The sequence below is a fragment of the Adelges cooleyi genome, unplaced genomic scaffold (genome assembly GCF_023614345.1).
Source record: "Adelges cooleyi isolate 19-005CV unplaced genomic scaffold, UGA_ACOO_1.1 ACOO_flye_CR_arks_rails_tigmint_CR_PRNA_307, whole genome shotgun sequence".
Taxonomy (NCBI): domain Eukaryota; kingdom Metazoa; phylum Arthropoda; class Insecta; order Hemiptera; family Adelgidae; genus Adelges; species Adelges cooleyi.
In genome coordinates, this window is record NW_026095978.1 from 449,995 (window position 1) to 474,152 (window position 24,158).

Consider the following 24,158-nt stretch of genomic DNA (forward strand, 5'->3'; position numbering starts at 1 on the left):
AACATTTATCGATGTATACCTGATATCCTGATGATAAGTTTTTATGACCATAAGTCAGCCATTTTGAATTTTGGATCATTTTTTAATTTTTTTTTAAAGTCTTTTTTTGAAATCTAAAAGTCTATAATGACCAACTTTTTGAGCGAAATAGTAATTTACGAGGATAATCGATTAGTATTTTAAAATTGGACACTCGGTATATATTATTATCTATATTAGGGTGGTCCTTATATTGGTTCCTTATAAAATTTCACGTTGGGTATTTATTTTTCTCTTTAGTCTCCCTGTTTGCACGTAAAATTTTATAGAAATATATACAAATTTACACAGCTTCTAAACTGATCTTACTACCAGTAGTCTTATGCAAAACTCAATAGTATAAACTTATCGAATATTCATTATTAGATTCGTCTGTGTTCCTTGCTAAGAATTATCTTTTCATACTTCTAACTAAAAAACATGTGAATTCCTATATTTTCCCGTTGTGAAGAAAAATTTGATGTGCAAACACATAGGATTAAGGGATGTCAACAAATCTGAAAAAATTAGGAAAATATCTCTACACATTTTGATTTGTATTGTAATAATATATGTTAAATGAAATGTATTTTATTTTGAATTATAGAATGCATAGAATATGAGCATATTGTGCAAAATGCAATAGTCAAGAGCCTTGCTGGTAAATATAAAATTAACAATATTTAAACGGCCAATTCATAAAATTGATAATAATTATCATGTAATTATATCAAAGTTCTATATGTAAACAAAAACCATAAGAATTAAATTTAAGTTCAAAGTAATAAAGCTATATATTTTTTGCTTAATGTTCTGACGGTCGTTTGTGACATAACTTAAATCGTTAATGCAAACAATCCTACTAGATCAGTTTAAAGTTCAGGCAACATTTTACAATGTTTTGTTTTGGCCTAAGTGGTCTTATTTTTGGAGTGACTTTTATAGATAAAAAACAAACTCATAAACTATACATTAACTGCATGATTATTTAAAATTGTTGTTACAGGTATCGATTCGGTGCCTGCTCCTGAAACCCTAGGTACTGTAGCATTTATTCATTAGTCGTTAAGATTAAAATTAGGATCGCGTTTTTACAAACAACCTAAATGGCAATTCATTTTTTAAAATTTGTTAGCTATACCGCGTTCAAATTATTTTTACAGTGAATGAAATCAGGAAAGCTGATTTGAAAATTGATAGTCGTACAAGGAGACGTATGGTTAAACAACATATTAATCATTTAATAAAGTTTCCTGCAGGTAAATATATGTAAAAACTGGGTTTAAGTATTTTAAGTTGTAGTAAATGTTGAAATAATAATTAATTATTTATTGTTTACCTTTACAATAAAAATACGTAGTTATTAAACTAGAAAATTGTATTAAAAACAAAGTTGTTTTTGTAAGCACACGTGTAAGGTTAATATAAATAGCATCTTAACTAAAGTACGGTGCTCAATATATCTGTTCAGTTTATACATAATACAAGTTGGTTTCACTGTTTATTATATTCGTTGTAATATGATAATCTATTATTATATTTACTTTATGTTTTTATCAATAGTAGTGTGTTAATCACTTAATTTATTCGTGTTGTGTTTATTCAATTATCAACTTTCACTCGTATTTACTCTAAACTATACTAGTGTATAGTATTTACAACAGCAAAATCTTAGTAGACAGAAATACTCATATGAGTATTTTATCTTTAACGAATCGCCCTGTATTTAAAAAATAAAGTATACAAATATTTCTATTTAAATAATAATTTTTAGTTTTGAAGAAGAGATTTTTTTCTTGTGTATAGACCTATAATATTTCCTAAACCGCAAAACCTATATTATTTTGTAGTAAGTTTATTGTTCAAAAACTGTTGATACACCAAAGTACTGATTGCATACGATTTGAGATAGATAGAATAAAAAGGGTTATAATTCTGGAGTAAATGAACGGGACAAGGAATGTTGTCTTGGAGATGATATCAGGTGTATCTAAAGTTTTGCATAAACTTTTAAGCGTTCTTCGTTAGAACCGTTTGTCTTAAAATTTTGCAAATTTAAAAAAAACATAGGTTATCGTGTGTGTTGTTTAAATGAAAAATAAAGAATACCAATAGCCCAAATTTAATCAGACAAAAGTACCAAACAGCTAGCACATTCGCATGTTATTTTTAATAGGTTTCAATTCTCAATAATATAAACCAGTGATTCATTTATAAATTTAATAAAGTATATGACTATTTGAATACTAATAACATGTTTTATAATAAGACAAAACTGCTTTCAAAAACAATTTTATTTTTTACATTTTTCATTTTTAATTATGATAAATCAATGAATTGGAATTAAAAAAATGTATTGATTTTGGGTAACTTTGCTGTAAAAATTACAATATGGACACCATGTATATGGTATTATTTTTTACCTGTACAAATGTAATAGGTATGCCTAGTATAAAGAAAACTAGTTACTAATAAATTCAAATAATAAATACGCCCTTTACCACAAAAATAATACTTTATGGCATAAACGTAATTCGGCAGCAATGCTATCGTCATCAGCCCATACAATCGACTGAGTTGCTCAGTAGCTACATTATATTATTTAATGTTTTTTTTAGATTATAACTTCGGTCCTCTTGTAAAATGCTATTTAATTGGATTATACAGAACTTCATTGCTTGAAGCACGTCACTCACATAAATTTATAAAATTTGCAACAGTTGGCACTGATGATAATTGCAAACTTACTTCTGCACATGGAGATATTACTTTCTACATAACAAATATGACTGACGTACAACAATATTGGCCGGGCAGTAATAAAAGGACACTACTTGAAGATATAGAACCGTAATTTTTGTAAACTCAGCATTATATTTAATATTATATTTACATTAACTATTTTTATGAATAATAAATACATATTATATTACAGAAAGCTATTTTCATTATGTACAACTTTTTTTTATATCGCACAAAATATATACCTGCAAAATTGTTAATTAATTAAATGTATTTCATAATAAACAGTTTTGATCACGATTTTAAATACATTTGTTGGGAATTTGGATTTTTTACGAGTTTTATATAATTTCAAATTTTTTACTTTTATTATTGTTTTATATATTTAAAAAGACTGAAATTACCTTGTTTCTTTGGACTTAATTTTTGTTGTGTATGACGAAATAATGATTCATATTTTACAATAACGACATGAAATTAATTGTACCGATGTGGTAAAGAATAATTTAATTAAGTGTTGTAAATCTTCTAAGATAATGACTTGAGCATAGTTAAGTTAACCAATCAACTTGTAGTATCGATAATACTCATTGTATTATCGATTGGATGGATTGTCGTTGGACAATTTAAAATCGATTGGTTAATGAGATTTTTGAAAAAATTTAAATTCAAAACATTTTATCTTCGATCAGCGATGCTTTGGTTTTAAAATGATGTAGTCTTTTTTTATGTCCGTGTACACTTTAATTTTGTTTATACTGAACTCCATATCATTTTCTGTTGTCATCATCGTCTACCCAAAAGTCGTGTGAGATGAAATCATTTAACGCAATGGTTGTCCATATAAATGAATGCATTTATGCGATTGTAAACGACCGTCTTAGAGTGGTAAAATTTACATTTTACTTATTAAAATATAATAATTTTTATAATAACATAATACTGTGTTGTTACATGTTAAAAAACGTAGGGTATAGATGGTTGGAAAAAATGATAACTATATTAGATATCATAAAGCTGCAATAACTGTTAACGACCAAATATATTATTGAATATCACCATAGCAGTTATATTTTTGGTTACTTATCCACGGTCATCATTGTTTTTGGTTAAATCGCCATTAGTAGCTGATTATGTTGGCATGTAAAACCAACCTTAGTACCTGTGTTACAATAGGTAAGCTGTAGATAAGAACCGTTTGTCAATCATTATTTCAAAATTTTTTTTAGTGACAATTTTGTTAGTGTTATCGCCAGTTGGACAATGCGAACATAAATATGTGCTCCTGGGTTTGGAAAACTCAAGAAATATGATAATTATTAAAAGGAAATGTAGTATCTTTATAAAGTAATGACAAATGAATAGATGGATGAAATTTCAAAATTAAAACGCTTACATACCATTTAAATTTTTGCTTACATATTTATGTAATTAAAAACCTTTAGTGCCATTTAAAAAAAAACTAAAAACCCCCCAGTTGGGCTTATAAAGATTGTTGATAAAAAATTTCAAAATATTGAATGATATTGTAAAATGTGTACCTACAAGTATTGCAAAATAATAATATATTCCGAGAAAATGAGTGTTATATCCTTAATGAATCTTACCGTATACAATATTAAAAATGTAACTATAGTATATTATTTTAAATTTAAAAAAAAGGAAGTAGTAGTAATTTGGGGCTTTACCGCCCATTTTATACAAATTATAGTTTAACCTTATACATTGTTTAGTATAGAAAATTATTTTGCAACGTTGAGTGTTTTACTAAATAAGAAGTGGAAGAAATAAATCATATATAAAAACATGTTTCAAATAAATGATAGTCATTTTAATTCAATTTAAACAGTATAATAATGGATGATTATAATAGTGAATGTGATGTTTTTTGTACATTAGACTATTTAGATTGTAAAACGCGTAACAAGACTTTTGATAAATGTAGTAATACACTACTTATTTCAAAGCGAGAACTTATGAGTGAAGCCGGTTTTATTTATATTGGTGATGGATCAAATGATGATGTCTCATGTTTTTATTGTCGTCAAGGTCTGAGATCTTGGGAGCCGAACGACGAACCTTGGATCGAGCATGCAAGATGGTCTCCAGATTGTGGTTATCTTCGGTTAGTGAAGGGTTCACCTCATTGATTTTAAAACCTATTAAATAAAAAAAAAAGATGTTAATTTATTACAACATTCTTACATTTAAATTAACTCTTTAAGTACTAGTAAAACCATGAATTCACATTGTAGACGCAGTGGCGTAGTAGGTTAAGGCGTGACTTTCTAGGATAAATTTAATAGGATGTGGATTGATAGCACTCATGCTAGGCTAGGTAGGTTGAGGTTGAGTCATACTTTAATTCATTCCGTCACTGCGTCTACACTTTTTGCATTTTTTTTTTCCAATTTAAAAAATAAAATATAGCGGTAAGAAGAGGGGGGGGCTAATATAGTTAATCAAATGTTTTTCCAAGTGTTTAGTACATAGAGTTTCGTATAGTAGTACAGTCGATGTTAAAAGTATTATTCCAAGCACAATGCCTTGTATTAAATGTAGTCTACTAGAAGCTATTTATAATTTTATAATTAAATTAGACAAAATTGAACATTCAAATATAGAAAAATCTACATCTAAAACAAAACTTGAGGAATCTTTTGAAGAAGTTCTACACCAGACAAAAGAATTACAAAATGTAAAGAATCTAAAAATTGCACAACCCATTTGGTCAATTACACTGGAATAAGTAGAAGAGGGGGTATGTTTTATACTCAAGGTTTGTATATATATATACGTCATCTTTATGCTAAAGATATAAGTAGTTAATATAGAGTTAAGTTGTACGGACGTTTATGTGCATGCTAAAATTTTATTTAAACAAAATGGCAAATGTGTTATCTAAATCTACGTTCACCATTGACCCCAAAAGAACTATCTCGGTAGGTATTCTTTTAAATAAAAAATTATCTATTATTGTTTATTTAGATTATAAAAATAGTCAAGACCAGCTAATTCTTGATGAAAAACAGTGGCGTACTCTGATGGAATTTCAAATATTCAACAACATTGTGAACACAATTCAAAACAATGCAAAGCGAATACAATTAGGTTCAGATTTTAGTTGTACTACTAACCCTAAAACAGATTCAGTGATATTACGTAATAAAAATGAACGTATGAAATTGACGCGTATAAATTTGTTAACACTTCAGATGATTTCAAATTGTATTGAAGCACATATAACTGAACGCTTAAATAAGTTGGAGTTGTATCAAAAATCTTTTAACGATATATATTCAGCTATACTTAATGATGTTAATAATTTTTCAAGTGAATGTCGACGTATCGATTTCATAACGGCTTTTGTCGCAAACTATGATTTTCAAATGTTTGCAACGGATACAAATGCGCTATTCATCCATGAATTAAAAATTAATTATGATCAAATTATAAATTTGATTATGCAAGAACTTCTAGTAACTATAGTATAATTTCGAAAAGGAAAAAAAAATATATGTATTGAGAGAGGGAAAACGTATACAAGCTAATTATTTAAAAAAATATTTCACTCGTTTTAGTTTAGAAATAACCGTCTTACAAGAAGGTATAATAATGCCTTCACATTTAGAATGCTGCTCCTGTCGAAAGTGTCGTTTGTTAAAATATATAATTATTGAAGCAACCAAAAATAGTGTTAAAATAATTAATCAAAACTTAGAAAATGATATTTCAGTATTAATTGTGAAAACGCCAGATGCTCGTCGATCCAAGCGCTTACAGAATAAAAAATTCAACAAAATCTGAGTGAACGAGGATTATTTTTAAAGTATTATTAATCTTATTAAATAATGTAATTGTATTGTGAATTTAAAAAAGTGTTTAATAAACATTTTATTAACTAATCAATTGTGTTATATATATATATATTATATAATTACTCACATTTAAGTCTCATAGCGTAGAGTACACATGATAATAATTTCCAACAACTCTATCTGTTAACCTTTAAAAAAAAAAAAAAATATATTGAAATATTTTTTTTATTTTACTAATTTAAAATCAGCTTACAGTGATCTCTAACGTTCATGTTTTCAACAATAATAAATACCTCCCTAAAAACCCTAAAAAAAAAAAACAGTATAATATTAATTCAACAATAATTAAAAAAATTAAACTAACTTACATATTAATCCGAATCAGTTAGCCAAATGGTTTCAATAGCTGGCTGATTAAGACGCAGAAGTGGAGGTAACACGTCTGCATCCGATTCATAAGTAACATCTGTTGATGACCCTTTTTTTTTTAAAAAAAAAAGAAGAAAATATTATTTTATTTCAAATAAAAAAAAAATTAACTTACATGAATCTGCTAGCGAAATTATTGATGGTTCTGATGTAGACCAATTTCCAATTCCATGTTCGTCATCTGTATCCGCTAAATAAAAAAAGTACGTTACTTATTTTGTAAAAAAAAAAAAAATGTTAATATTCATTTATTAACCCATCGTTGGTAAACCTATATTGAAGAACACGATTGCTAAACTTTTTCCATTATTATTAATTACTAGTTAAACTCAGAACATTGAATCATTCAAAGAAATATGTATCTTTTTACTCACTACTAATTGATAATATGTTTTTTTTTTGTAATTACTATTATTAGAAAATAAAAAAAAATAAAAAACTATAAGTTTATTTTTTAAAAAAATTGTATAGTACAAAAAAAACCTTAAAATGTGCTCTGTGTGAAACGATGGGTTAAATAAAAAAAAAAAACTTACATTCCAACCACAGTGTTGATTTACTATGAAAAGACTTCACGTCGCTACTCGAGCTCCAAGGAGAATATGAAGTCGACGAGAGCGACCGTTGACGTAGGGGTGATAATGAAAAAAAACTAGAACTGGAATTAACACTTACCGATCGACTTCGCGATGCGGTAGTATCAGTCTCAAGAGATGTGTAAGAACCTATCCGTCGCCGTTGTGTTCGGATTTTACGCGGTCGCCGCCGTCGTTTGCAACGCCTCACCGTTCTAGCAGACGATGGATAGGAATCGCTGTCCATTTTGAACTAACAGCTCTTACTCATACACTAAGTTTGATAGTAAAAAAAAAAAATCCCACTTACTTTTTAGTGAAACAGTTTCGCCTTGTAATAAATATAATCATTTGAGTCATAGCAACCATTACACAAAAAAATTACTACGATTCATTGAACAAGACACACCGCGTCAATGAAACCCTGTGGTTAGTTGTATTCTATACGCTGCATGATCTGTGTTTATGCGGTTTATGTGGGTAATGTTTGAGTCTAGTTAACTTTCTTCACACGTGAATAAACATTAATATTATTATTATTATATACCTTTACTATACTACTGAAAAAAAACAATGATTTCTAATTTAAAATATTTTATTGTAATACTATATAATCTTATCTTAACAGTATATCGTTACGTTAAAATCATACAATATTATTATTATAATGAAATGTTCTCCACCATTATTATTATTGTTATACTGCTGAAAAAAAAAAAACAATGATTTCTAATTTATATTATACCTCTGCTATACTACTGAAAAAAACAATGGTATATAAGTAAAAAATATAACTCGTCTTAACAATATATCATTACGTTAATACCATACAATATTAATATTATTATTATGAAAAGAACCTCCACCATCATGTATTTAAAATAGTTGATATAGCTGTAATAATATCATTCCTTTGTCATTTTTATTGTGCGAGATTCATCTGATAAAAATTTTTCTCCCAATTCATCAAATAGATTTTTCAATAAATTGTTGATTTTAGAATTCGCCTTATTATTTGTAAGACCAATTTTAGCAGATCGGTTCACTTTTCGCCATCTATAAAAAAAATTAATTATGCTACGTTTTGGTACCAAAATAAAAAAAAAAATTCTCACCTCTCACTATAGGATAATCCTAATACATCATTTACTAAATATTCTTGTATAATTATATAAGACGTTGGACTCGGTGTTTTAATATTAATGACACATTTTTGATTATTGTCACGTAAAAGCAGCATCGATTCTTCATAGTTCGCTTCATCTAAAATAACTGCATCCTTTAACGCTTTTTGAAAAATTGTTGACTGAAAATACATAATTTTACTATTTAAAAAAAAAAAACAAAAAAAGTATATAAATAAATAATACCGTTTTGTTGTTTTTTGACTGTTTTCTTATATTTTTGCTAACTACTTTGGGTTTCTTCACTTGTGGTGGATCAAACGAGCTTGATTCATCATTTCTCTGTGAGGTCTCCTAAAAAACATTTTTTATATCATTCATATTATTATTATTATTTAGTTAACTTACTGCGAAGAAGTCCTCGTCGGATGATTCCAGAATCGACATTTTGTTTGTAAAATAAATTCGAACTGTACTGTCACACAACTAATGTTAATATAACTCTGATGTTTATGTTTTTTCTCGTTTTATACCAATCTTGACAAATAAAAAATATCCCACTATAGTGCTAACGTTCAAATTTGCATGGTAAAAAATAACTTAAGCGAAAATATGTACGGAGTGGGATGATTCTGTTTTTTATAATACTATGTAGAGTGTCTTCGAAATAATAATATGAGAAAGATAATTAACCTTCTTTTATTCATTCCAGTTGTAACATTGTAACAATCATTGTACAATAGCTAAAAAAAAAAATTTATAAATACGATTCAATGAACTAACCACAGACCACAGAAACCCTACGACTCGCTGCGTGTTACAATCCTTGAGGAACCTAACTGCTATAGACGTTTAACTATATTCTCCAAGCGAGGTCGATTTAATTTTTTTTTTTTTAATAACACTATAGAAGTGGTATATGTTGTGAATGTCTTTAAAATTATAATATGAGGAGGAGAATAACCTCCTTTCGACTGCATAAATACTGCCTAGTCGTGTGTTTTAAACATCAGTCTGTGATTGTCTTTTACCAGTGGAAACACCGTCTCCTGCTAGTGAAGTGTTTTCGACAGTACTATATCATTCTTAGCTATGTAAGTGTAATCATTTTTTACTTAAAGACATTTAATTTTGTACTCTTGTTGTGTAGTGCTCTTTAAAAATATATTTTTATTTAAGTCGCCGTCATTTATTTGATAGCAATGCTAATAAAAATATATATTTTAATTATGTCACCAACGGATGCATAAATTAAGCTATCAGTTCTAATTTTGTACTCTTGTTGTGTAGTGCTCTTTAAAAATATATTTTTTATTTAAGTCGCCGTCATTTATTTGATAGCAGTGCTAATAAAAATATATATTTTAATTATGTCACCAACGGATGCATAAATTAAGCTATCAGTTCTAATTTTGTACTCTTGTTGTGTAGTGCTCTTTAAAAATATATTTTTTATTTAAGTCGCCGTCATTTATTTGATAGCAGTGCTAATAAAAATATATATTTTAATTATGTCACCAACGGATGCATAAATTAAGCTATCAGTTCTAATTTTGTACTCTTGTTGTGTAGTGCTCTTTAAAAATATATTTTTTATTTAAGTCGCCGTCATTTATTTGATAGCAGTGCTAATAAAAATATATATTTTAATTATGTCACCAACGGATGCATAAATTAAGCTATCAGTTCTAATTTTGTACTCTTGTTGTGTAGTGCTCTTTAAAAATATATTTTTATTTAAGTCGCCGTCATTTATTTGATAGCAATGCTAATAAAAATATATATTTTAATTATGTCACCAACGGATGCATAAATTAAGCTATCAGTTCTAATTTTGTACTCTTGTTGTGTAGTGCTCTTTAAAAATATATTTTTTATTTAAGTCGCCGTCATTTATTTGATAGCAGTGCTAATAAAAATATATATTTTAATTATGTCACCAACGGATGCATAAATTAAGCTATCAGTTCTAATTTTGTACTCTTGTTGTGTAGTGCTCTTTAAAAATATATTTTTTATTTAAGTCGCCGTCATTTATTTGATAGCAGTGCTAATAAAAATATATATTTTAATTATGTCACCAACGGATGCATAAATTAAGCTATCAGTTCTAATTTTGTACTCTTGTTGTGTAGTGCTCTTTAAAAATATATTTTTTATTTAAGTCGCCGTCATTTATTTGATAGCAGTGCTAATAAAAATATATATTTTAATTATGTCACCAACGGATGCATAAATTAAGCTATCAGTTCTAATTTTGTACTCTTGTTGTGTAGTGCTCTTTAAAAATATATTTTTTATTTTAAGTCGCAGTCATTTATTTGATAGCAGTGCTAATAAAAATATATATTTTAATTATGTCACCAACGGATGCAAAAATAAGCTATCAGTTCTAATTTTGTACTCTTGTTGTGTAGTGCTCTTTAAAAATATGTTTTTTATTTAAGTCGCCGTCATTTATTTGATAGCAGTGCTAATAAAAATATATATTTTTAATTATGTCACCAACGGATGTGTAAATTGAGCTATCAGTTCTAATTTTCTATTCCAGTTGTGTAGTGCTCTTTAAAATCATATTTTTTTTTATTTAAGTCGCGTCATTTATTTGATAGCAGTGCTAATAAAAAATATATATTTTAATTATGTCACCAACGGATGGAAAATATTGAGTGTCTTTTAAAAAAAAAAAAATAGTATGAAGAATGAACATTATGATTCTTTTTTTTTTTTTAGAATATCGTTACAGTCCTCATCACTCTCAAGGTCAACTCATCTAAAAACTGTTAAGGTATGGCACAACAAACTTCCACACTTTTATTAAATCCTAAGGAAAAAATAAAAATTATTAAAGCACTAGGTAAGCCTAGCAAACATGCTAGGAGAAGAAAGAATTATAAAAATAAAATAAAAAATAAATTAGACGATGAAATAATAAAAAAAATGTACGATATAATAAAAACAATAAAAGAAAATATTTAAATTTATGAATAATTTTGTTGTTGTTGTATTTGTATATGATTATGTGACTCTTGGTTTTATATTTCTAGTTTGAAAAAAAAAAAAAAAACATGAAAATTACGAAAAACATTCGTTTGAGTTCAACTGGTGATGGTTTACAAGAAATAGGAAGATTTAGGTCCAGGTCGAAAACTTTCTTTTTAAAAAATAAGTTAAAGTTTCTAGACTTTATACTTTTTTTCAAATATGCTACTACATTTATTTTACCAAAAATTAAGGAAGCGTGTAAAAATAACTCAATTAAATTTAATCTTCACTTGGATTGTGTGTATGAAAATGTTTTAACTTTTGAGTTGCAAGATATTTCGTTTAAAACAAAAAACACATTCACAACATCAGGATCCGATTTTACAGTATTGTTGAATAATATATATGGTAAACTTTTGAAGGAAGAAAGTGAATTTATTGCTAAAGGCAGTGGTTGGTCTCTTCGAAATATTGATGGTATACAGCTACGCATAAATGTTGTAAATCCTTTAGAAGGTTCATCATACATTCCTCTACCACAAAAAATTCAGGGTAGAAGAGCTATAGTTAACATAAATAATAACGACGAAAAATGTTTTAAGTATGCAATATTGTCTAAGTTTGATAGGCGTAATAATAAAAGTAAATTCTCTAAAAAATATTTTGATTATTTAGAGACTAAAAATAAATTTGATTTCAAGTGTATCACATTCCCAACTTCGATTAAAGAAGTAAGAAAATTTGCAAAGATCAATAATGTTTCCATTAACATATATGGACTAGACAGTAAATCATTAATTTATCCAATACTAGTTTCCGATATTGAAAAACGAAACCATTTTGACTTACTTTTACTTAGCAACACTTCACGACAACATTATTGCTTTATATCCAATTTTTCAAGACTTATTAGGTCTCAAAGAACTAAACACAAAGAACAAATAAATATCTGCAAACGATGTTTTACTATTTTTAACAACACACCTTGTAAGAATAAATTATGGGGGTTTGAAGGACTACGAGAACATAAAAAATTCTGTTCTCAACATAAATTAAGCAGACCAGTTATGCTTGAAGATCATGATGATTCTGTAATCAAATTTACAAATTATATAGCTACTCAACGCGTACCAATAGTGATCTATGCAGATTTTGAATGTTTTTTAAAACCTCTTATGGAACAGTCAAATGAAAAACAGAAATCTATTAAAACTTTTCAACACAAACCGATGAGTTTTGGCTTTTATGTTAAAATTGATTACACAACCATTCCACCTGAATTAGTTAATGAATTTAAAATACCTAAAAAACCAGTTATTTACAGAGGTGAAAATGCTGCCAAAAAATTTATGGAAGCTCTTATAAAAGTCGGAGAAGAAGTAGATAAATTATATCAGACAAACATAGCAATGAATCCTTTAACTAGTGAAGAAACAAATCGATTTCAAAACGCTAGCAATTGTGAAATATGTAAGCGATCTTTTATCAATACCATAAAAGTTAGAGATCACTGTCATTTTACGGGTAAATTTAGAAATGTATTATGTTTGACCTGTAATTTCAAGTTGAAAAATGTAACTTTCATTCCAATTTATTTTCATAACTTAGCGTACGATAGTAATTTCATAGTACATCAATTAGGAATAAATAACAAACGAATTGATGTTATTCCTAATTCGAGTGAAAAATATATTTCATTTAGCAAAGAAATTTCCAAAACTATGAAAATAAAATTCATAGATACGTTTAGATTTATGTCAGAGCCTTTAAGTACGCTTGCTAATAATTTAGCCGAAGACAAATCTAGGTTTAAAGAGACATTACGATTTTTTTCAATAGATAAATTAGATTTAGTATGTCGTAAAGGTTGTTTCCCCTACGAATACGTGAATAACTGGGATAAACTTGAACAGACTTATTTACCATCCAAAAAACACTTTTACAACTCACTAAATGATGAAGAAATCAGTAACCAAGATTATAACCATGCGAAAACTGTTTGGAATACATTTAGAATAAAAACTTTAGGTGAATATTCTGATCACTATCTGTTGACTGATATTTTAATATTAGCCGATGTTTTCGAGTCATTTCGAAATCTTTGTATGAACACATTTCATCTTGATGCATCACATTATTTTACAGCTCCAGGATTCGCATTCCAAGCAATGTTGAAATTTACTAATGTTGAACTTGAAAGGCTAAAAGATTATGATATGCATCTCATGCTTGAAGCCGGTATTCGCGGAGGTATCTGTAACAGTGTTAAACGACACGTAAAAGCTAATATCCCTAATGTCGAGGGAATTAATTACAATCCTGATAAACCCACGTCTTGGCTTACATATTTTGACTGTGTAAACCTCTATGGGAAAGCTATGCTATCGGTTTTACCTTTTCGTAATTTCGAATGGTTAGAAGATTTATCATTAGATATTACAACAATACCAAACAATTCAAAGTATGGTTATATATTAGAAGTTGATGTTGATTACCCTGAGCATTTACACAATGATCATAACGATTTCCCATTTTTACCCGAATTTACATTCCCACCTAATTCAAAGGTGAAAAAATTGATGACTACTTTTAATCCTAAACGAAATTATGTTGTACATTATCGTTCACTGAAGCAAGCTATCGCAAACGGATTAGTTGTGACAAAAGTACATAGAATTGTTAAATTCGAGCAAAAGAAATGGATGGCACCCTACGTGAAACTTTGTACTGAAATGAGACGAAACGCAACAAATGAGTTTGAAAAAGCGTTTTGGAAACTCGCTATCAATTCTGTTTTTGGAAAATGTATGGAAAACGTGAGAAAACGTATGAATATGAAATTGGTGACAACTGATCGACAGGCACATCGTTTAATGATAAAACCTAGTTTTAAAGATCGTACAATTTATTCTAATAATCTAATGGCTATACACATGTTCAAGGAGAAACTTAAATTTGATAAACCCATATATGTAGGATTAGCTATTCTAGATATTTCCAAAACTGTTATGTATAATTTTCACTATAATGTAATGAAGCCTAAGTATGGTCGCAACATTAGATTATGCTACTCCGATACAGATTCCTTAATCTATGAAATTATTACAGACGATTTTATGACTGATCTCACAAATGATTTGTCACCATATTTCGATACATCAAATTTTCCCAAAGATCATCCATGTTTTTCAGAAAGGAGGAAGAATGTACCAGGTTACTTTAAAGATGAATTAAAAAGTTTGATTTTACTTGAATTTGTAACCTTGCGACCGAAACTGTATGCTTTTAATGTTGGAGGAAAGGAAACAAAGAAAGCAAAAGGAGTAAAAAAGTATGTGATTGAAAAAAATATGAAAATGGAACATTATATCAGCGTTTTAAAAGCATATTCTAGTCAAAACACTTTTAGTCAGAACAATACAATAACATATCAATCTATGAACACAATTCAATCAGAAAAACATCAAGTATATTCAAAAAAAATTTACAAACTCGCACTTAGTGCAAGCGATGACAAGCGAATAATATTGGAAAATGGGATAGATACAATAGCACATGGTCACTACAAATATTTATGAACATTATAAAATTTAAATATGTAAATAATTTTATATGTTAAAAAAATTATTTAAATAATTCTGTTATTTAGATGGCGCGATTCAACCGTTTCTTGGAAATTTTTCGAACATTTCGTTCACTCAATGTAACTGCAGCAATGCCTGGAGAATTAGCTCTTATTTTTATCTTTGAGACAGACGATGATTTTAATCAAACAATTGATGACGTTTCAGAAACAGATATCATACTATTTTATCATAATAGAGAGCTTGATGATGAAAAACTAAAAGAGATATTTCCATCGTTTGTACCAACGATAGATAATGGTGCCAAGTATGTGTATCCCATCGGTCATATACTTGATGGCAATGCACGTATTGTGCTACGCAAGTGGAGGAATGAACATGCAGGTGGTACATACTATGTTAGGAGAAGACCGGATTACGTAGTCATAAATGATATTTTGAAAATATTTCTACATCCATCCATTGAGCAATTCGATATGAATGCTGCAGTAACCATAAACGATAACGGTGAAGTTTTGTCTTTATTGGCATCAAATCCTACATTTAAACGTACTGTATGTGGTGGTCATAAAAAACTAAATATGTACCACTTTGAACGGATAGAGTCTACCATTTTTTCTAGACCGGTATTGGGTATTGTCAATTGCATCCATCATTCAACCACCAATAGAGATGAACGGGTACAAATGAAGTGTAGACTGGATAAAATCTTCCTCGCTGGCTCTGAAAGATCAGCATATAAACTACAAGATCCTAACTGGTTTAACATTTTATATTAGTCAACTAGACACATAAATCTTTAATTTTTAAATATATAACTAAGTTACTATTTTTAATAGTTTAATATAAAGAAATTGTATTTTTTTTTTTTTTTTTTAATAAAAATTATTTTACAATATTTTCTGTTTTCACCCATGAGTTATGAGATGAATCTAGTCCTAAATACTTTACATACATTTTTCCTTTTGATCTTTTCAAGACACGTTCTATAAGATATGTATCAGGGTAATTAGTCTTTTTAATTTCTTGCTCATAAAAACATCCTAAAATTAGCTCACCTTTCTCATCAGACAATTTGTAGGTTATAGGATTAGTATCTAAAATGTTGCTAATAGTAAAAACTTCTGTAGTCCAACTTGGCGTGTAAGATTTATTAAAAATGTGTTTATATTTTGATATTCTAACTTTTTCATTTAACTTAAATTTTGGTTTTTTCTCTAAACTTTTGCTAGAATAACTTTTATGTGTAACAGAATGAGGAGTTAATCTGGCTTCTTGTGGAGTACAACTAATTGTTCTGTGTCTACTATTATTATATCTGTTTACTAGTTTTGGTAATGCTTTTATCCAGTCCCAACTGCCTTGAGCTGTAAAATTTGTATAAATATAATTTTTTAAAGTTCTAATCACTCGTTCTACCATCCCCGCCTTGATACTACTATAAGTTGAATAATGTTTAATGTTATATTTTTTCATAATATTTTGAAATTTCTCATTATGAAATTCCAATCCAAAATCCGATTGAACAAATTTAGGCTGATGAGTTTTTAATATTTTCATCATCGCATCTTTTATAGTAATTGCTGATTTATTTTTTAAAGGTTCTAACCATACGTATTTAGTAAACGTATCAATAACAACTAAAATATATTTGAAACCACTATTTTTCCTCGAATGCGCCTGCATATCCATTAAATCAATTTGCCAAAGTTCATCCATGAACCTTGTAATAACTTTACGTCTTGGAAATATTTTTCTAGCTGGTCTATGTAATTCGTTGGCTATATCTCTTAAAGAAGTCATAATAGATTAATATGTAAACTAGTTGAAATAATTTTTTTTCTATCACCTTAATTTTTATTACATTATTTTACAGTTCATAATGATTTGCATCAATGATAGAAAATTTATAGAACAAACAATTTATAATTACAACTTGGAAAATATGTCATGTTGTGATTATTACGTTCCTTGGATTCCGGACCATTTGAATCATAATGAGAAAATCAAGCTGATTAAAGAATATTTTAAGGAAATGAAGTTAGAAGATAAGGATGATGTTGAAGAAGATGAAAAAATTGATTATTGGTAATATAAAAAAAATGTAAAACATCTTCTATTTTTTAAACCATATATTAAAATATTATAGGTATAGAAAGGATTTACTGAATCAAAAAGAGGATGAAGAAGAAGAAGAAGAAGTACAAATAAGCTGGGAAGAGATAGATGAATGGGTAGATAGTATAATTAAAAAATATGACTTAATAATAATTAATTCTAAAAAAATACCATTTCTTTTTTTTTAATTTAAATTTAAATTCGTTAAAAAAATACTTTTTAGAAGAAAGTATAAATAATTGTATAGAGGAGGAGTGGTAATGTTTATATATATATATATTTTTTTTTTTTTTTTTAATTAAACAATAATTTTTTGTTCACGAAGTTCTTCAATTATTGATATTATTTCATTACTTACACCTGTATTCCCAGCCTCTTTAGAAGCCATTAAAAGAGCAAGCCTAGACACTAATTCATTTGGATTATCATAATAAATGATTTGTGTATTAGGTTGTACATTCTTATATAATATACCAGATCCTTCTTTTGACTTAAAATCGTCTGACTTTTCTAAGTCAGTAGGTTTTTCAAATGTGATTGGATCTTTTGAATGAGCAGCTTCCGCTGCCTTTGAAGCTATAAAACTGACATCAAGTTTCGCTCTTTTTGTTGTCTTCAATTGTAACATTTTTTCAGTATAATATGGCTTAACAATAAATGTCCATTTATAAGATTGGCTAGATTTAGGTCCTCCGTTAACATTTAAGTGAACCTCTGTAGCATCTAATATTTTGTAATACGATTTAAAATCCTGACGTGTAGTTAATTTAGGGTTTTTTTCACAAAGTAACGACCATAGACCTGGGGTCCAATCATAGTCTTTGTCTGCTACATAAATTTTATTGTTGGCAATGAATACTGGGAAATTACCAATTTTTAGTTGATTATCAATATTATCATAACGCATACCATAAGATGGATCATATGATCTTCTATTTGGAGGTAATTTCATAAAATTGTTGAATTCATATAATTGAGGATCAGCGTTTTCCTCATTTGTTGTAACAGATAATTCCTCATCAATAACATTATTCATTTTATTGTCATTAACTAGCATATTAAGTGGTTCTATAATCGGTTTAAATGTTTCGTTAAATGTATATTCAGAATCTAAAACACCGCGCTTTAACTCCATAATTTTCCGCTTAATATTATTTTTTGATTCTACCAAATTGTTAAGTAATATTTTGTTTTCTGACATTTTAGCAAACTAAAAAATATTTCAGTTTACACCAAGCTTATATAGACATCAAAACCACGTCTGTACCGACCATCATTAACATTTCTAGTTTTATCTATAACAAGAAAACCATATTTTTCATAGCCCCAACAATAAATACACATTTTTTGAAAATCTAGATAATCCATATCAGTTGAAATATGATCATTAAATATATGTCTTAGATTACGTTCGTCTTGTTTGAACACCACTAATAAATTACAGTTATCGCGTACCAATCGTTTTAAAACTTTAGAATAACTTTGAACTAAAAAGAAAACTGAATTAGCACCAAAATGTCTCCCCATACTAAAATAATCTTGAATGGGTATTTGAGTATCACACAGCACATCATCAAAAATAAAAATAGAATTTGGATTCGTTATTTGTGGTTTAACTACTTCTTCAGCTTCCGTAAAAATAAACAGCTTCACTCCTTCTAGACCATCAAAAATTTGTTTCAATAAAATATATTTTTCTTGGTTAAGCGTTTTTGTATACAAATAAACGTTTTCAAATTTTAAACCATTTATATGTGTAAGAAGATTAAACATTACATTTGTTTTACCAGAGCCACTAGATCCAACAATAATACATCGGATACTATCTGGTAGTAAAGGTCCATGTCTTGAGATTGCTTTATTAGAAATTTCTGTGTCTATATTTTTAATATTTAATTTACTATTCTGTTCTATAAAACGCATTTTTTTGTATATATAATAGTTGTGAACTAAGAAAAAATACTTAGTATATATAGGAAATGCCAAGAGTGCAAAAGTGTATAACCGGTAAAGGTCTCGTTAATACACTAATAAATAAACTTCCGTTCGAAGCACATTTACCAGGTTATAAATATTGTGGACCTGGAACAAAACTTGAAAAAAGATTGGCTAGAGGTGATAAACCTATAAATCTTCTTGATGAGGCTTGTCGTGACCACGATATAGCGTATTTAAAAAATAAAGACGTAACAAACCGTAATTTAGCTGATAAAAAATTAGAATTTCAAGCGTGGGATAGGGTGAAAGCAAAAGATAGTTCATTCGGGGAAAAAGCTGCAGCCTACACCGTTACTAACATTATGAAAGCTAAACGTAAAATTGGTATGGGTTGTTGCAAAGCTAAAAAAGGTGGTAAATTAGTTGGAGCAGTAAGAAAAAGAATATCTCGAAGAAAGTCTAAAAAAGTTAGAAAAATTAAGGTACCAAATCAAAGGGGTTCTGCTATACCTTTGATACCAATATTTGCAGGACTTTCAGCCCTCGGTAGTCTTGCGTCTGGTGCAGCAAATATCTATAAAGCTGTTAAAGATTCTAAAACTGGACAAACGAAAAAAATTGGTAAAGGCTTATATTTGAATGTTCGTAATGGTAAAGGTTTATACTTAGACAAATCAGGTTTAGGTGTGAAGAAAAGAAGAAATATTAAGAAAAAAAAAACTAATTACTATGCTACCTAATAGACCTCTTTCCTCTCAAGACATTATAAAACATGTTGCACAATTAAAAATTCCACATTTCCGTGGTGTATTTTCACGTGACAGCTTACCAAAAACTATTTTTAAAAACGAATGTGCGGTTATTAACCTTGCTGGAATAAGTCAAAAAGGATCGCATTGGGTTGCTTACTTTAAAAAATATAACAACATATGGTATTTTGATAGCTTTGGTAATTTACCACCACCAATTGAACTCCAAAATCGTTTTAAAGGGTACAATATTTTATATAATTACTCAAAATATCAAAATTATAATACATTTATTTGTGGTCATTTATGTATTGATTTTTTACAATGTATGAATCAACAACAATAAGTTTATCAGGTAACACTACAGAGTTATCAACAAATTTTTTTCCATCACTAACTATAGCTGAGGACTCAGAAATAGCATTATTAAATCTTCAGACATATAATTCTTTTCCTAATATTAATGAAAGCAATAATAAATTGAGAATAATTATAAAGAACAATACAATATTAAATAAACGCGATGTTCCTGTAAGCAGTAGTTCTTCACTAGAATCAGATAAGAATGTTATTGATCATAATCCAAGACATTTATCTAAATATTTCACGGAATCATATACGAGTAATATTAATAAATCTTCCGATTTTTTCTCAAAAAGTAATGAACACATTCTGAGTGAACAAACGGATAAAGAAATCTTAAAGCTTGAAATAGAACCAGGGTGTTATGAACTAAGTCAAATAAATGAATATATTAAAAACATGATTAAAAAAACCCATCCAAATATTGTATTTAGCATATTTCCAAACATCAATACATTTAAATCATATGTTTACTGTTCTGAAACAATCGATTTCACTATTGATAATAGTTTAAGACATGTTTTAGAATTTGATGAAGTGGAATTAGAACCGAATAAATTACACGAATCTCAAAAAACTGTTAATATTAGTATGATTAATTCAATAAAAGTATTATGTAGTATTGCTCAAGGATCATTTGATGGTAACAAACCCTCACACTCAGTCTATGAGTTTTACCCTACAGCAGTACACGGATCAAAAATTGTTGAAGCACCTAGCAACTTAATATATTATCCATTGATAACAAATGAAATAAATAATATAACGGTAAAGTTAGTTGATCAGGATCAAAGACCACTAAAGAATTTAGGTGAAAAAATTACAACAGTTTTTCATATTAGACGGTACGGTTCATAAAATGGGGTTGAAATTTTTTAATTTCCAAAACAAAATATTAGATATAAAGGAACCGTCACATAAAAAATCTTCCATTCCCAAAACGAAATCTAACCGAGCAACAAGGAGAAAAACAAAAATAAATCTTACGTCAAAAAATAAAAATATTTTAAGACAACTTGGATTTGAATTAAAAAGTAATCGAAATGCCTGAAAATGATATTTTGGAAGTTGATATGGGTTATGTGTCAGATTCGAAAATAACTAATTTTGATTTTCACTCATATATTCCTTATACTAAAGCTTTTAATAATAATGATGAAATTAGGATATGTGTACAACAAACTGATGTATACCCATATTTACATGAAAGCTTTTTATACATCGAAGGCGACATTGAAGATAAAGATAAAGTAAAACTAGGTAATAATGGATTATCTTTTCTTTTTGAACAAGTTCGTTTAGAATTAAATGGTATCGAGATAGATAGTTCACGAATGTTAGGTATTACAAGTTCTATCAAAGGATATCTTTCAAGTACACCAGATAATTATTATTGTTATGAAAATGCTGGATGGACTTTCAAAAATAGTTCATCCATATCAGACACAAATGGTCATTTTACAGCATGTATACCACTAAAATACTGGTTAGGCTTTTTTGAGCATTATAGAAAAATTTTATTAAATTCACGAATAGAACTCATATTAACTAGATCAAATAGTGATTTAAATGCATTGATTAAAAAAAGTGATGATGCAACTACAGGTAGTGTGAATATTAAGAATATTGTTTGGGAAGTTCCTCATGTTAGTGTTGATGATAGCCAGCGTCTAAAGTTAATGAAAATAGTTGAAAAAGAAAAACATTTGTTTATACCATTTAGATCATTTGAAACATATACTTACCCTGAACTCGGAAACACGAAAAATGTACTATGGAATTTAAAAACATCAACGAAATTGGAAAAACCTCGTTATATCATTGTAGGCCTCCAAAAAAATCGTAACAATTCAATAACTGCAGACAAAAGCGAATTTGATCATTCTAAGTTGAAAAATATTAAAGTGTTTCTGAACTCAAATGTTTATCCTTATGATAATTTAAATTTAGATTTTACGCACAACGATTTTACATTATTATATAATATGTATACATCGTTTCAAGAATCATATTATGAAAATGGACTTCGAAATCCGATACTAAGTCCAAAATTGTTTTTATCAAATGCTCCAATTATTGTTTTAGATGTTAGTAAACAAAACGATTCTGAAATTTCTTCTACAATTGACTTACGTTTAGAAATAGAAGCTGATGATAATTTAACTGGTGTTAGTGCTTATTGTATGTTAATACACGACCGCATAGTTGAGTATTCGCCATTTACCCGAGAAGTGCGTAAACTCGTATAATATAGTTTTTTTGTTTTGGTTTTAGTATATAAGAAGTCCTTGTCACTGTTAAGATCTCTATTTTTAAATTAATAATGGATTATTTTGGTCATCATATAAATCATTTCAATGATATCGGAGTTGGTAAATATTTAAATTCGAAATTAATTGATTTGGAAAATAGTATAAAAAATTCTATCTTAGAAACTCAGACTGGTTTAAAAGATAGTTTAGAAAAAAAACTAAATACACATAATGAATCAATAACTAATGTTTCAAAAAATACAATAGAAACAATAAAATCTGAATTAAATAACTCATTCAAAGAATGTATCACTAGTTTGGAAAATAAAATAAATATGACGTTAATGAATGATGAATTAGAAAAAAAATTAGAAAAAAGTTTAGACAAAAAAACGAATGATGCTATGATAAAATTAGTAAATGAAGCTAGGGTTAAATTAAATAAAGATTATTATGAATGAATGATTATTTAAAACTTTAGATGCTTTTATTTTCTAAATTAACCGATAAAGCATACACGCCGATTAGAGGAAGTCAACATGCGGCTGGATACGATCTAAAAAGTGCATACCAATATATTGTAGTAGCACATGGAAAAGAATTGATTAAGACCGATCTACAAATTGTGGTACCACATGGTACATATGGACGAATTGCACCGAGATCAGGATTAGCATGGAAACATTTTATTGATGTTGGAGGTATGCTTATAAAATCTAATCACTAAATAAAATGTTATATATATATTTTTTTTAAATCCTAGCTGGAGTAATTGATCAAGATTACCGCGGAAACGTTGGTATTCTCCTATTCAATCATTCTGGTGTAGACTTTATCGTTCAACGTGGAGATCGAGTAGCACAACTAATATGTGAAAAAATTGTGTATCCAGAACTCAGGGAACTTCGGTCATTAGATGAAACTGATAGAGGAGAAAAAGGATTCGGTTCTTCAGGATAATTTTCATGTGTGTTAGGTAGAATTTATGTAATTTAAAATTGATTTAGCTTTGAATAATAGAGACAAAAAAACCTTTATATAAGTTTATTTTATACTATACAGATTGATAAATCATAAAATATTATAATTATTATGATTAATAAAAGGTATTATACTATATAAAGAGATGTTGTTATTCATTTCTAGTTTAATTTACTACAATTTGTAAAAATGGGCGGTAAAGCCCCAAATTACTACTACTAAAGGAAAGAGGTGTTACGTATCAGCAGTTTATATAAATATATATTAAGTGAATTGTCCACCATACGCGAGTGCTTCACCGGCTCAACACGTCATTCGTGTGATTTGGGTTTCATTATAAACTTCTGCGAATATTATTACTTATACTTAGTATAACAAACTAGTAATTAAAATATAATATTATTAATAGATGAACGATGGGTCTTGATTGGCGTGGCTCATAAGACGAATATAGGGAGAGTTTTGGAGATAATTAGTAGAAA

At 28.1% G+C, this 24,158-nt stretch overlaps 3 protein-coding genes and 2 long non-coding RNA genes across 5 annotated transcripts; 3 read left to right on the forward strand and 2 right to left on the reverse strand.

Annotated features, from left to right (window-relative positions):
• Positions 1–4,623: 4,623 nt before the first annotated feature.
• LOC126839671 (uncharacterized) lies at positions 4,624–8,003 on the reverse strand. Its single transcript, XR_007685938.1, has 6 exons — positions 7,544–8,003; positions 7,123–7,197; positions 6,947–7,056; positions 6,832–6,884; positions 6,706–6,766; positions 4,624–4,919 (listed from the first exon to the last, which is right to left on the reverse strand). It is a non-coding gene; the product is annotated as an uncharacterized LOC126839671 (long non-coding RNA).
• Positions 5,247–5,945, forward strand: LOC126839672 (uncharacterized). The gene is made up of 2 exons (XR_007685939.1): positions 5,247–5,539; positions 5,749–5,945. It is a non-coding gene; the product is annotated as an uncharacterized LOC126839672 (long non-coding RNA).
• Positions 8,004–8,483: 480 nt separating the features above from the next.
• Positions 8,484–9,338, reverse strand: LOC126839716 (uncharacterized). Its single transcript, XM_050575135.1, has 4 exons — positions 9,115–9,338; positions 8,953–9,060; positions 8,698–8,888; positions 8,484–8,638 (listed from the first exon to the last, which is right to left on the reverse strand). Exons 1-4 carry the CDS (start codon positions 9,151–9,153, stop codon positions 8,488–8,490), a joined length of 489 nt encoding a protein of 162 aa, XP_050431092.1. The 5' UTR covers positions 9,154–9,338; the 3' UTR covers positions 8,484–8,487.
• A 375-nt stretch (positions 9,339–9,713) lies between these two features.
• LOC126839683 (deoxyuridine 5'-triphosphate nucleotidohydrolase, mitochondrial-like) lies at positions 9,714–23,666 on the forward strand. The gene is made up of 4 exons (XM_050575091.1): positions 9,714–9,800; positions 11,440–11,494; positions 23,177–23,396; positions 23,459–23,666. The coding sequence occupies exons 3-4, from the start codon at positions 23,177–23,179 to the stop codon at positions 23,653–23,655; spliced, it is 417 nt and encodes a 138-aa protein (XP_050431048.1). The 5' UTR covers positions 9,714–9,800; positions 11,440–11,494; the 3' UTR covers positions 23,656–23,666.
• LOC126839719 (uncharacterized) lies at positions 19,373–20,071 on the forward strand. Its single transcript, XM_050575137.1, has one exon. It carries the CDS (start codon positions 19,373–19,375, stop codon positions 20,069–20,071), a length of 699 nt encoding a protein of 232 aa, XP_050431094.1.
• Positions 23,667–24,158: the final 492 nt, after the last annotated feature.